Genomic DNA, 14,655 nt, shown 5'->3' with positions numbered 1-14,655 from the left:
GAGGATTAGGCAGTTTGGTGTGTATACTATAGGATGAGATGAATGAGTGTCGGGTTTTCTGCACAAATAACTGCTGATGTCCTGGGCCTGTTTTAATTTCATTTCATTTATCCAATACTTTCTTAAAAAACATATAACAAGAAAAAGTAACGCAAATGTACAAATGAAATATTAGGAGAGGCAGAAAGGCAGAGCCTTTATTAAAAAAAACTCTTTGTACAACAGGGCCCCAGATCTAGATTAAATTGCAAGTGTTAACATGGTGAGAAATTCAAGGAGTAGAGAACTGCTTGTTTTAATGACTTTCAAGTGAATTTCCAAATTATTGATTTCACAAATAGTTTTTAGATATGATTTAGTACAGTATTTCAAACAGGGCTTTCAAAGTAAACAGTATTATATTTTGTAGTTTATGTAATGAAAAGAAATTATATATATTTGATGTTTAAGATTCAGATGTTTTTTATAATGTGATGTTTTTTTACATGACTGTGGAATAATTTGTCATTGAGATGCCTTGATTATTTTTTTAGGCATTTATTGTGAAAGCTACTGTTACTGTTAGGATAGAAAAAAGGTATATTCCGTCCACACCACAGTTGCCCAGCATTTGTTACTTACAATGGACACTACTAGATGTTTCAAAACGCAGGTTGCCAATTTGAAATTTACATAGGCTTAGGGATCTGAATTGTAAAACAGCCGTAACTTTCATATCCCTTGTCTGCTTTCTTTCAAATTGTAACCATTCTGTTTTGTTTTAATTTTATCACACAATATTTTGACCAAGGTTGGATTTCCATTAGGGCAGTTCCATGAAATATGTTCATGTACGTCTGACCCCCTACATGTGGGACCCTCATGAAATTTTCTGTCTTGTGATTTCTTGTTCTTTTGATAGCCTGTAATGTTCTCAAAGGACCATGACTTGGTAAGTTTATGAAGTGAAGTAAGACTTGAGGAAAATGGGGGTCGGATGTACGAGAAAGTTGATCATTTTATGGAATTGCCCATTAAGCCTTTGGTATTCAGATCCAAATTCTGTCTTCTCTTTAGGTTGTCTGGCTTGTCTTTGCAAATCGACCTAAAATTTTTGTCTCACCTGCATAGCAGAGTGAGACTATAGGCGCCGCTTTTCCGGCGGCGGTGGTGGCGTCAACATCAAATCTTAACCTGAGGTTAAGTTTTTGAAATGACATCATAACTTAGTAAGTATATGGACCTAGTTCATGAAACTTGGACATAAGGTTAATCAAGTATCACTGAACATCCTACATGAGTTTTATGTCACATGACCAAGGTCAAAGGTCATTTAGGGTCAATGAACTTTGGCCGAATTGGGGGTATCTGTTGAATTCCCATCATAACTTTGAAAGTTTATGGATCTGATTCATGAAACTTGGACATAATAGTAATCAAGCATCACTGAACATTTTGTGCAAGTTTCAGGTCTCGTGATTAAGGTCAAAGGTCATTTAGGGTCAATGAACTTTGGCCGAATTGGGGGTATCTGTTGAATTACCATCATAACTTTGAAAGTTTATGGATCTGATTCATGAAACTTGGACATAAGAGTAATCAAGTATCACTGAACATCCTGTGCGAGTTTCAGGTCACATGATCAAGGTCAAAGGTCATGTAAGGTCAATGAACTTTGGCCATGTTGGGGTTTTTTGTTGAATAACCATCATATCTCTGTAAGTTTATTGGTCTAGTTCATAAAAAATGGACATAAGAGTAACCATGTATCACTGAACATCTTGTGCGAGTTAGAGTAGTATTCAAAGTCAGCACTGCTGCTATATTGAACCACGTGATGCAGGTGAGACGGCCAGAGGCATTCCACTTGTTCTTTTACTGGTATTGGTTCACCTCTCAAATACTTCCAAATACTTCTTGGGAGGGGCAAGGGGGCTACTCACTACTCAACTATATTGCATTCACTCACATATTAAAAAAAACACATAAAAGAGTACTTTTTGCTTATTGCACTTCACGTGCGTGATGCATTTGAGGTGTCAAAGAGGCCAAAATCCAGCAAAAAGGGTATGGTTATGGGGTAAAACACATAGTTTTTACGGATTATACCTGTTTAGGGGGCAAACTTGTCAAAAGTGCACACGGAAATAGCTAAATAGGGTATAGATTTGACCAATGGATAAAATTTGTTTAGGGTGAATTTGTAAAACCTGTGGTCGCGCGTGTGTACAGCAATTGAGTGGCCCGGCCCCTGGGATACTCATCCGGTCTATTCGTGAAGCTGTGCAAACTTGGTGCATTCAATAAATTATTCCTCAATGGAATTCAGAGACTTCCTCATTCTCAAAATGAGTTTGTACTTTTCTCAGTGTCTGACCATGTGATGTACAGTTTAATCCATGATTTGTTTCTGATGTTTATTACTTTTTTTTTTACTTGTATTCATATATTTAGAAAGAACTTTCGTCAACTGTATGTTCTGTCGAAATGAGTGTATAAAATCATGTTTATGAGATTTATTCAATGAATGTACTATCATTTTCATGAAATCACTAAGGAGGCAAGAATAGATGCAAGCTAGAGTTTTAAAATTGATTCTTGAACTAGAATGTCTTATATCTAATCAGGCAAAAACTTAAAATCTGTCTTGAAAAGATATTGTACTGTCCTGGTCAAAAATTAGATCAGTCGCATTCTTTTCATAGCCGTAAAACAATAGTTTTAATCTAAAATGTGTTTTTATCTAATGAAAACATCTTGAAACGGCTTGTACATGTACATGTAAGTACTGTAAATGCTTAAAGGAGAATGAAACCTTCGGAACAAGATAGCTCATTTGTGTGAAAACAGAAAAATCAAAGAAACAGATCAAGGAAAGTTTGAGAAACATTGGACAAATAATGAGAAAGTTATGAGCATTTGAATATTGCGATCACTAATGCTATGGAGATCCTCAAATTGGCAATGCAAAAAAGATGTGTGATGTCACTTGTGAACAACTCTCCCCATTACTTTAGTATATATATTTCACTTAAACTGCCTCTTTTTTCACATCTATCAATAAAGCATAATATATTCTTCTTATAGGAGGACATGTAATGCAGATTTTTAAAGAATACATCTTGGATAAGAGTTTGTATTACCATAAGAAAAAGCAAAAAGATACATTTTGGGGGTAGCTTATAGTCTATCGAAGGGAAAGTTGTTCACATGTGACATCACACATATCTGTCGCATTGCCAATCTGAGGATCTCCATAGCTTTAGTGTTTGCAATATTCAAATGCTCATAACTTTCTCATTATTTGTCTGATTTTTCTCAAACTTGCTTTGATCTTGTTCTTTGATTTTTCTCTTTCCACACAAGCCTACTTGTTCCAGGTTACATTCCCCTTCTGGAGTCTGAATGTGCGGACTACTCTGACTTCTGTACAGTGGGCCTGGAAATTCAAATAGGGAGTTGGCTCAGTCGGTAACGCGTCTGCCTGTCGAACCAAAGATACACATACCAAAGGTATGTGTTTGCGTGCTAGACTCTGACATTGTTTAAGCAAGCCAAATAAAAACTAGCTGACAACCTAGTAACCAGGAACATTACATGGGGGGGGGGGCAACTGCCCCTATATCTTTTCAAGAGGTCAACAAAAAATAGAAGAGAAAACAAGAAAAAGAGTCTTATTAAGGAGAGAGAGCTTTGCATTGTGTATTTCAAAGAATCAGTAAATAAAAACGAGATGATGTCACCTTTTGGTCATCCGAGTCTGCAGGCACAGACCCTGATTGAAACTCGGATCACCTAGTGGGTCTCAACAAAAGAGTAGCATATAGTCCAGGCTGGAGATAATTATATCTCAATAAATGGAGTAAAATTCACAAAGCAAAATGCTGAAAATTGGATCAAAATTGGATAACAAATAACCAAGTTATTGAATTTTAAAAAGATTTGCATCATTCCAGTAAAACAGTTCGAGGCATGTCTTTATGAATATTCATTAAGTGGACTGATGATGTCATATCCTCACTTGTTTTTTTTTGTTTTGTTATATGAAATTAGGTTTATTTTATACCAACAACTAAAACAATTGGATTGACAACCATGACTGATTAAGTGCATTAGTTATTTATTGCCGCAACTTATTTCATCATAATGGAGACACATGTATGAAAAAATGAAATATTTATGATTTCATGTAATTACATAAGGGAAAGTGGGGATGTGACATCATCAGCCCACCATATGAATATTCATGACGATATGCATTTAACTGCATGTTTTCACAAACTATTGACAAACTTTCAAAATCAATAACATATAAAATTGTCAGAATTGTTATATTATATGTATGCATCATTGTATGTTAACAGTGTTGTACTTTTAGATTCATTTCCTTGGATTAATTCATCATTGTTTAAAATAATATTGCAGTATTAATGGCCTCTGTGGTATGCCTAAAAACAGCTGTATTTTTAAAAAGATTTGTGCTTAAAGTAATGCCATATAATGAGCATCACTGTTTTGGTTGGATCGGCTTTGAATTGCATTTGTAGATTATTATTTTGCCAGTCTTATTTTACTTATTCTGAATAGTATTATCAATACTATGTTCATTGTTTTATTTCGCTTGTAAACTTTCATTTTTGTTAACAGAATATGTGTTTTTAGAATTTTCAATGTGTTTTTGACAAGATGTACAATCATGGAAAAATAATGTGAAAATACAGCACACCTCAAAGTACAGATTTGTTGTAACTTAAGAAAAGTAATTATTTATGTCTGAATTATCATTGTTATTTATTATCTTGTGTGAGATATAGTAATGTTTATATTGTGCTAATTAATGGATTTTATATTTGTTCAACATAAGATTACATAAAATGATTAATTTTACATGGAATTGTTGATTTATTTATTACATGAATTTGTAATAAACATTTTAAGATCTACACATATTCATGTCACATTGCGGTATATTTGTCCTGTATGTTCAATTATGTAAAGGCTTTTGCATGGGTAGAATTCTTTTTCCTCGTGCTTCGTCTTCTTCCTCTTCATTTTTCCCTCTTTTTTCTTCTTTTTCCTTTTTTTCTTGTTTTGTTCTGCTTCTTCGGCCTTCCTTTTATTTTCCTCCTTCTTTTTCTTATACTCCTTATTGCTTTTCATATTCTTTCTTCTTTTGTTCCTCACTTCTTTTACATCATTGTTTACTCCTTATTCTTCTCCTCTTCCTCCTCCTTTTTCTACTCCTAGCTCTTCTACTACCACTACTTCTATTTCTTCTTCTTTTTATTCTCCTCCTTATTTTCATCTTCTTTCTTTTGTTCTTCACTTTCTTCTTCATCTTTCTTTTCCTTCTTCTCTTTCTGCTCCTTATTTTTCTTCTTCTACTCCTCCTCCTCTTCCTACAACTACTACGACTACTACTACTCACTAGTACTACTAATTCTTCGTCAATCTTCTCTCTTCTTCTGCTCCTCCTACTACTACTCACTCTTACTGCTACTAATTCTTCAATCTTCTCTCTTCTTATATTTCGTCTTCTTCTCCTTTTTCATCTTCTCCTTAAGAGAATAAATAAACGATGCGAACTTAACATTCCCTTTTTTGACGACTTGTACATAAAAAAACATTTTACACTTTTTGTGATATGAACAAGATACATGTACCTATCTGAAATAGATGAAAAAGCAAAGCAAAAAGTTGCGTGCGAGTATTTGATAACTTGAACTGACCCGAAAATGCATGGCCATGGGACTTTAGTGAATTTTTTTTTTGGGGGGGGATTTCAAGACGAGCTGAATTTTTGTTTTTAGTCGGTGCTTTCATAAATTATGTTCATTAACAGAACAGCTCGGTCATAAAATTAAAACAAGATAATGAAATCTCGAATATTATGAGCGGAATAATTTGTGTATATGACTTAAAGACAATTAAGATCATTATGAACGCCACGCATATCCTCTAGCCTGAGCAAGTTTGATGTCACTCACCACAGACACCAGAAAATGAAATCGCGAAGCACAAGCATTTCTTTTCTTTTTTTTGTATGCCATTATCCGATTTTTATTCTCTCATTTCCTCGATCAGTCCCTTTTCCTGATTCATTTTGCTTTAGCATTCCTTATATAGGTCTTCGTATTTATTTTGTTCTCTCCCTTTTTTCTTCTATTTTTTTCAAGTTTTTCTGCCCACAATAGAAAGAGGACTGCTGCTTCGCCCTCCGCCTATAAGGGGGGGGGGGGGTATACGAATCAGATCGAACTGTTTTTCCTCGATGAAATTAAAGGGGAAGTTCACCCTGAAGAAACTTTGTTGTAAAAATATCAGAAAAAATAGTAAAATATATTGGTGAAGGTTTGAGGGAAATCTGTTAAAGAGTAAGAAAGTTATATTAGAGTTCAAAGTTTTGGATTTGTGACGTCATAAACGAGCAGCTGCCCCCATGTGTCAGTATAAAATGCATGAATTTCAAATTTTGTATGGTTCCTGATGACGTAATTTTGTTTTCTATTCATGATCGGGTATAAAATGATTTGTCTATTGATATACAAAAGGTACAGTGAAAACCATTTTCAATTTTCTGAGAAAATGACATTTCATTGATTTTTTTACCCTTCGCTATATGTAGGAATGCTGCTCGCATATGACGTCACAAAGAAATGTCATCTCGTCCCAATTAAAACGCACGTTTATTTATTCCCATTTTCAGTGATATATTTCTTAGCATCACCAAAGACCCAAAATAGTAGGGGGGACATTTGATATTATGTCCCCCCTACTATTTTGAGTAGGGGGGACACGACCCCCCCCCCCCCCCCCCGTCCCCCTATATAGGATTTCCGCCCATGACTACATCTACCTTTCTGTGCTCATCATTGTTCTTTCTTCCCCTCTTATATCCTTTATTTTAGAACGTGTTTTTTTTTCTCTCGCTCTTTGATTCTTCAAATGTCACCTACAACGTACCCCCTCGGCCCCCCCCCCCCTTCCCAGCCGCCCCTGATCGATTGGAGATCGATCGTGCGTGAACAAAAACCCGGAGTAGAGGTTGACATTTGAAATCGAAATGTAAACAGACGCGCAGCCTTGATTTCACAGAACGGGAAATGAAACATTATCAATATCATATTTGGTGTTCGTGGTGAGTTTTAAGTTTTAGCTAGGCCTAGATGATAGTTTTCGTAAACTATGCTGTAGATTCGGATTTTGTGATTGTTTGCGTCTAGCGCTTCAATGCCTTCATTAATCATGTTAATCAAATGAAACTTTTTACGGTAGATTTTTTTTCAATTTCATGAATGTGTGGGACTGCGCTGCGCTGTCGCTGGCTCTCGCGCTAGCTAGAGGCTGCGATTCCGCTGGCGATTCGCTGCTCAGCTCAGTCAGTCAGCATCAGCGCTGTCCCTGGTCTTGAGCTGGACAGTGTGAATGACATTTTGGCAGATGAGATGTTAAACGATAGACTAGAGTGCTGGTGAACCTTCACACCTGACGATGCGATGCCAATTTAAATTTTTAGCTAAAAATAAAAAAATATCGCCTCAATTTAGGCCAAGACTCAGAGTCAGAGAATGAAAGGTTTAGATTTGCATCCACCGCCCCGCCCGCATGCTCCAAAACTGCCCGCATGAAAATTTCATTATTTCAAAAAAATTTCATTATTTCGAAAAAAATTTCATTACTTTACGAAATTACGAGTTCCAAATCATCGCAGGGCAGTAGCCAGTAGGTCTAAAGCCTTAAGTTAAAGGTTTATTTACGCACGGTATACCACTGCATGCAGTGCACCTTCAATCTTCGCACAGCTGTGGTAAATTGTCCATAGACTGTGTACAACTGATAGACCGTCTCATTTCAGCGAATCAGAGATCGCTGATTGGCCAATCGCGCAGATCACGTCATAAAATAATTCCTTCGGACTGCGTGCGAAAGTATCGATAGCGATTTTTTTTTTTTGAATTGAAATGGTTTATTCAGAAAACTTCATCGCAGCCAAAGGCTGAATTGCGAAATTCTGTACAAGGTAAAATACAAAATATATACAATAACAATTGCAATAACAAAATGACATGTAAAAGTAATAAATAAATGTTATATGTTGAAAATAAAGAAAGGAGAAGAGAACAATAATTTTATACATGGGATAACAATATCCGGTCACATTGTCTATGTGGGAAATGGTCTTGGTTCGTGATCGGATCGCTGCAGTATCGATCGAAAATTATCGAGAGTCTGCAATTTCATGCATATTCACGCTACGCTCCGAAACCCGGAAATCAATTGACTTTGTACACGTTGCGATAGACTCTACAAACTCCAACGAACACGATGCCATATCGACGCTAATTCGTAAGATTTTGACCGAAAAGCAAGAAGTAATCGAAATTCACTTACCTGTGCGGTATCGGTCAGAAAATAGATCCTCCGAGAATACCTTTCATAATTCATATAAAATATAGGAGAGTGAAATTCTAAGTCGATTTTGGTACAATGTGATAGAGAATTTCACACTTGTTTTGGTGGAATACTGTGTGCAGTGGGGCTATGGAAGGCTTGCAATGTGCATGTTTACTATATTTTCATTCATAAATTGGCTCTCGTCAGTGGCTGGATGACTTCATGTAAATTATGAATAATGAAAAAAAGCCTCATGTTATTTGAAAAATTTTCGGACGCAAATCTAATACCTTACTTCTCATGGCCTTATTTGCAAAAGGATGGGGGTCGGGTGTCCGGACACTTTATCCTTTTGAAGCCTTCTTTTTTTGTCTTTGGATTACACTAAAAATATGAATTCAATACTTGTAATCATCTCCTATTTTGTTCTTTATAATATTTCCTAACATTTTGTACTAAAAATTGATGAAACTTCCCATGTAAATTTTTCCAAATGACTTTCTAAAAATAAAATTGATCGTTCGGACACACAACCTGTCCGGACACACAAGGGATGGGTATACTACATGAATGTCAAAATTTATTGCCAAATATCAACTTTAACGGTTCAATCTTTTAATTCTACTCACTATTTCTAGATTAAAACTTTACCGTATCTTTAAAAGTGAGATTAGTATTACTAGCCTCGCACAAAGAACCGCGTTTGGCAATGGATTTCTAAAGTAAGTTTTAGTGATCGCGATAGGCTTATTCTGTTTCTATCAAATTTCACACACACAAAAGCGCAAAGGCCAAAGCTGTGTTACCATACTTACTATTTTTTCGTTGATCTGGGATGACATAGGCCTAATAATATAGTTCGAATTCTCAGTAAATCGTCATCATTACTTCATTTCGCTTTGTCATAGTTTTTATATGGACTGAAGTTAAGAGACCAAAATGATGCACAAACATATTCTCAACAAACATCACAAAATCACCATTTTGCAAGCAGAAATAAAAAAAATGTGAGTTAAATGTGGTATTAACCGATTCTATAGCATTTTGCCGTCAATCTGATATAAAGATTTCACTTTTTGAGCTTGAGTTTTTGTTTTAATCTCCACAGAAACTTTGGTCCATGAAGTTAGGTCACACTTTTTCTGAACGGTTTTCCAGCACAGTGCGCATTCGCCGATCGGAATAGAATATTGACATCGCGATACCGACAAAACCCCTTGACTTACTTTACATTTTCGTCCATGATTTTATAGTTTACGATCTTGCTGTCAATGTAACTGTTTCTTAAATTGGTCTGGAATGAATTATGAATATTTTGTGAACAAATTTAAGCCTGATGAATATTTTTGAAAAGTCTGCGCAGTTTGGACACCCCATCATACAATGTTGTTGTTGTTGAATGTTGAATATTGATATCATAAAGAGGTCTGTTTCATGAAAACAAAGAATACAGGTCCAATTATGGATGGCCTGACGCGGCCAAATCTCTGTTGATTCAATTATTTTACTTTCTCAAAATGAATGGTTTTATGGCACTTTACCAGTTGTTATATAGTTCTTGTGTATTACAATGATTGAATGAGCTCGTTTATGATTTGATTACGTAAGATTGTAATTTCAAATTTCGAGGCACTTTTGCATTCATTTTGCAATCATAATTTGTAAACTAATTTTCGGCATTTCTCCTAGATGTATTAAGATCGCATGCTTGATCTTTAAAGAAAATCATAAGTCAGAAAAAATTGGAATCAGTGGGATTCGAACCTGCCATCTACTGCTTTCCGGGCAGCAACTTAACCACCAGGCTATTCTGTTTCACGGTTAAATCACGATAAACCGGAATTTAAATATCCTTGATCCTCTTTGTGACTCATTAATGTGCATAATATGCAAATGCAGTCCACCGTGGACAATAGATAGTAAATGAAGAGGCTTTAATAGGTGGAAATCATAATTTGTAGACAAATTTTCTGCATTACTCCTTTGTATTAAGATCGCATGCTCGATCTTTAATGAAAATCTGAATTCTTTACAATAGAGTCTCATATTGGAGATAATCTCCCACATGAGAGACAGTCACCCATATTGGCTGTACTGTTTGACATAAAGTTCTGAAGACGAGATTGAGATCTGACAAACATCATGATCATGAAGCTGGATGGAAATGACCCTGTGGCCATTCGTTTAGGTCAATGACAACGGCCCACTCACCAGTAAAATTAGAGGCTGTCAGTGTTTAGTTCAATTCCAATAAAGCCCAGTAATTTTCATAAATTTTTTGATTGGAAAGGCTCTAATCCGGCTTTACCTGAGACTGAGATATTGACTTGGCTTCTGATTGGAGTTGTGCATGTATGCTACTGTAGCTCTTTCGTTTTCCAATTAGTTAACATTGAAGAACAATTTGTTTTGAAAAATATTTAAACTTGTACACATGTACATGTATTTATCCTCATTTATGTTGATAAAATTTGCATTAGAATCATGCAGTATTTTTTTTCCAATTTGCCACTTTCTTCTCGTCAATATATTAGATGAGGGATTAAAAAGAAGAGCTCAAGATGATGGGAGATCAGCTAATCCTCGAGGAGGATTATGATGAGAATTATCAACCCACGGAAGCAGGTAATCTTCTTGATTTAATCAATTTTTAAATCTTACCTGCGCAGGACAGAAAAAAATAATGACATGATGATAAGAATAAAAAGTAATAGCCATAAAATTACTGTTAACTATTATTTACAAGGCTTTTTGTATTTTTTTTCTTTCAATTTCATTAAAGAAATTATTCCATGCCTTCTATGAAATTTATTTTAAAGATTATCTTCATTAACGTCTTTGTCTGAAACAATTTAATTGCCAAAAGAAAATGGAACATACTTTTCTAAGAGTGTTGGATCGCAAATTATACGAGAGGTGTGCGGTGTTACATGTATTTACTTATTCTAGAATGTAATACAGAGAAGCCCAATCAGCATAAAACAATTAAAGATACAAATGCAAAATAAATATATTGAAAAAATAGCATGATATTTATTAGAGGACATAATGAAATCGAAAAGCAATATAAAAGCAGAAATCTTATGGAATAAACAGAGAATTTGCAGAGATAAATTTCCATATTGAGTGAATTAGATGCATATATGTAGAAGCACTCTGTCTCAAGAAATTCATCCATATTTTGCTGCACTTGACTAGGTGAATTAAATGGTACATATGTACCTGGCAAGAATAGGCCTATTTATTCCTTATAAATGCTTGTGTGCCAAGGGAAGGCTGTATGTAGTCAGTGTTAGGCCAGGCTAATTATGACAACAGCTCCTCAACCATTCTGAAGAGTTGATATGCACTGTATAAGATTCATTGTTATTTTATTGATAACATTAATTATCAATGTTTTGTTGATAACATTGTAAATTATGATCACATCATTGATATTGTTTAGTAACTAGTTGTAGTAGTAGTAGTAGTACTACTACTACTACAGTACTACTACTACAACTACAATTATAGCAGCAGCAGAAGCAGCAGTAGTAGTGTAGTAGTAGTAGTACATGTAGTAGTAGTAGTGGTGATGGTGGTGGTGGTAGTGGCAATAGTAGTAGTAGTAGTAGTAGTAGTAGTAGTAGTAGTAGTAGTAGTAGTAGTAGTAGTAGTAGTAGTAGTAGTAGTAGTAGTAGTAGTAGTAGTAGTAGTAGTAGTAGTAGTAGTAGTAGTAGTAGTAGTAGTAGTAGTAGTAGTAGTAGTAGTAGTAGTAGTAGTAGTAGTAGTAGTAGTAGTAGTAGTAGTAGTAGTAGTAGTAGTAGTAGTAGTAGTAGTAGTAGTAGTAGTAGTAGCAGTAGTAATAGTAGCAGTAGTAGTAGTAGTGTAGCAGTAGTAGTGGTGGTGGTGGTGGTGGTGGTGGTAGTAGTAGTAGTAGTAGTAGTAGTAGCAGTAGTAGTAGTAGTAGTAGTAGTAGTACATGTAGTAGTAGTAGTAGTATTAGTAGTAGTAGTAGTAGTGTATTAGTAGAAGTTGTAGTAGTAGAATTAAAGTATATCATCACCACCATCATCATCATCCTCTTCATGATTGTCATTAATTATCAACATTTATTATCATGAAATTTTCTTTTTTCAGAGATCCTTGAATATGCCACCACAGTGATTGGTATTGACCCGGAGACAGAACCTCATCTAATGTGGATAGCTCGGGAAGGCATCAGCGCCCCACTACCAGCAGATTGGAAACCATGGTAACAGCTTCTTCCTAGCAGTCAGTGAAAGGGAAATTATGTTTTCATATTCGGGCTTGCACTAGTTGACAAAATCCAGAGGGCAAAACCACTGCTTAACTGGTTTTCAGATGGCCAATATGCATCGGATTCCGTTGTTCACTAGGGCTCCATATCACAAAGATTAGCGATCAATCGCTATCAAATGAACTGACCAATCAAGATCAATGTTAAATGCACATTTGCTTCAAAACACTGACCAGGAACCAATCAGAAGTGTTCTTTCATATTTGCTATTCATCGCTAAGCTTTGTATTACGGGCCCAGGTTATTCTTTATCAACTCCACTAAAATTCTGTCTCTTACTAGTCTAGAGAGTTAATTTGCATAGAAACTTTTATATTCATGGATTTTGTTTTCTCAAATATTGGATTTTGGACCATTAACCGCTGGGGCCATTTTATTAAAATCAATAACAAGTGGGGCAAAAGGTGCATGTTTCCAACAGTCTGTAAATGATGACTGTAAACAATAATATATTTGAAAGTAAATTTGAAATCTTCGTTTATCTGCAGTACAAGAAATTGTATCTTCACTAGTGCATAACAAATACAAACTTTTGAAAAAAATCCTACATATTTCTGCAATGGAATAATTTTGATTCATGTTCGAAATTCATTTTTTAGTCAGGACACTTCCGGTGGGGACATCTACTACTTCAACTTCACCAGTGGTGAGAGCACCTGGGACCACCCCTGCGATGAGTTCTACCGGAAGATGGTCCAGGAGGAGAGGGAGAAACCTAAACCAGCGGGAGGTTCGGGAGGGACTGGAAAGAAGGAAGGGAAGAAGAAGAAAGAGAAGAAGGAGAAGAAAGATGCGGGGAAGAAGAATCAAGGCCCATCTTCTGTATGTATCTAATGAAATGATTATCAATGATATGCATTATTAATATCACACTCCAAAGGAGAAAGTAGACCTTGAAAGGTGGGTGTTTCATAAAGCTGTTCGTAAGATACGAATGACTTTACGCATGACTGGTGATCCTTTCTTGTGCTATGTGATATCCCTATGTAATTGATTTATGACCTAAGAACAGGTTCCAGTCATGCTAAAGTTGTTCGTAATGTTACGAACAGCTTTACGAAACACCCACCTGGTTAATCGTACGTTTGATTTTTACGATTGATTGTACATTGTAGGCCCGGTTTGAAAGTCCATTTTTGATGCACGTGTACACGGCGTGTTTTTCGGTCGTGTACACGTTGTAAACACTGAGTGAGAGTGAGTTACGGTATTTTTTCAGTGTTTCCTACATGTAGCCTAAGTCACGGATTTAAAGCTTACCTGAGAAGTTAGAAGTATCAATCCACAAAAATTGGTGCAATTAAAAAGTTTACTCAGCTTAGCAGCGCATTAAATTAATAAAGAATGCAAAAGTAAATCATTGCAGGGCCCTAGTTAGCGCCGACGTTCGTTAGATGCGCATTTTGCATACTATACCGTACATGCATGCACAGATCGCTGCAGAATTAAGTGTAACTGAAGTTATCGATTGATTTTCATTATTTTATTGCCAATTTGAGGAGCGTGTGTTTGTAGGCTTGTAGCATATGTGTATGAGCGTATAACACGTAACTGGAGACTCTCGAAAGCGTTCTTCAATCACTTTTAGAGCCAATTTGAGAATCACCAATTGCGACAGCGATCATTGCTCCAGTTACGTGGTATACGCTCATAAACATGTGCTACAAGCCTACAAACACACGCTCCTCAAATTGGCAATAAAATAATGAAAATCAATCGATAACTTCAGTTACTCAATTCTGCAGCGATCTGTGCATGCATGTACAGTACAGTATGCAAAATGCGCATCCAACGAACGTCGGTGCTAACTAGGGCCCTGCACTGACCGGAGCATACCCATTTCGTGTGGTACAAAAACTTGAGTCTCCAGAATAAATGTGGATTAAACCATTTTGGAAGTAAACTCACTCTAGGTTTATTGAAATATATTGACATATTAGTGATTAAAACATGTGCAGTGTCTGAGAACTAAGAATTAATGT

The 14,655-nt window shown here is 35.8% G+C and overlaps 1 protein-coding gene across 1 annotated transcript in view; it reads left to right on the top strand.

Moving 5' to 3' along the window:
• The first annotated feature begins 7,017 nt into the window (after nucleotides 1–7,017).
• Nucleotides 7,018–14,655, top strand: part of LOC121420077 (centrosomal protein of 164 kDa-like) — a 40,439-nt gene continuing 32,801 nt past the window's right edge. Inside the window, exons 1-4 of the mRNA XM_041614606.1 lie at nucleotides 7,018–7,117; nucleotides 10,908–10,998; nucleotides 12,493–12,607; nucleotides 13,273–13,495. Of these exons, the coding sequence (XP_041470540.1) occupies nucleotides 10,935–10,998; nucleotides 12,493–12,607; nucleotides 13,273–13,495 (402 nt within the window). The 5' untranslated portion in view covers nucleotides 7,018–7,117; nucleotides 10,908–10,934. The remainder of the gene's footprint in view (nucleotides 7,118–10,907; nucleotides 10,999–12,492; nucleotides 12,608–13,272; nucleotides 13,496–14,655) is intronic.

This window comes from Lytechinus variegatus, chromosome 8 (assembly GCF_018143015.1).
Source record: "Lytechinus variegatus isolate NC3 chromosome 8, Lvar_3.0, whole genome shotgun sequence".
Lineage (NCBI taxonomy): Eukaryota > Metazoa > Echinodermata > Echinoidea > Temnopleuroida > Toxopneustidae > Lytechinus > Lytechinus variegatus.
This window is presented reverse-complemented; position numbering and strand designations above follow the sequence as displayed.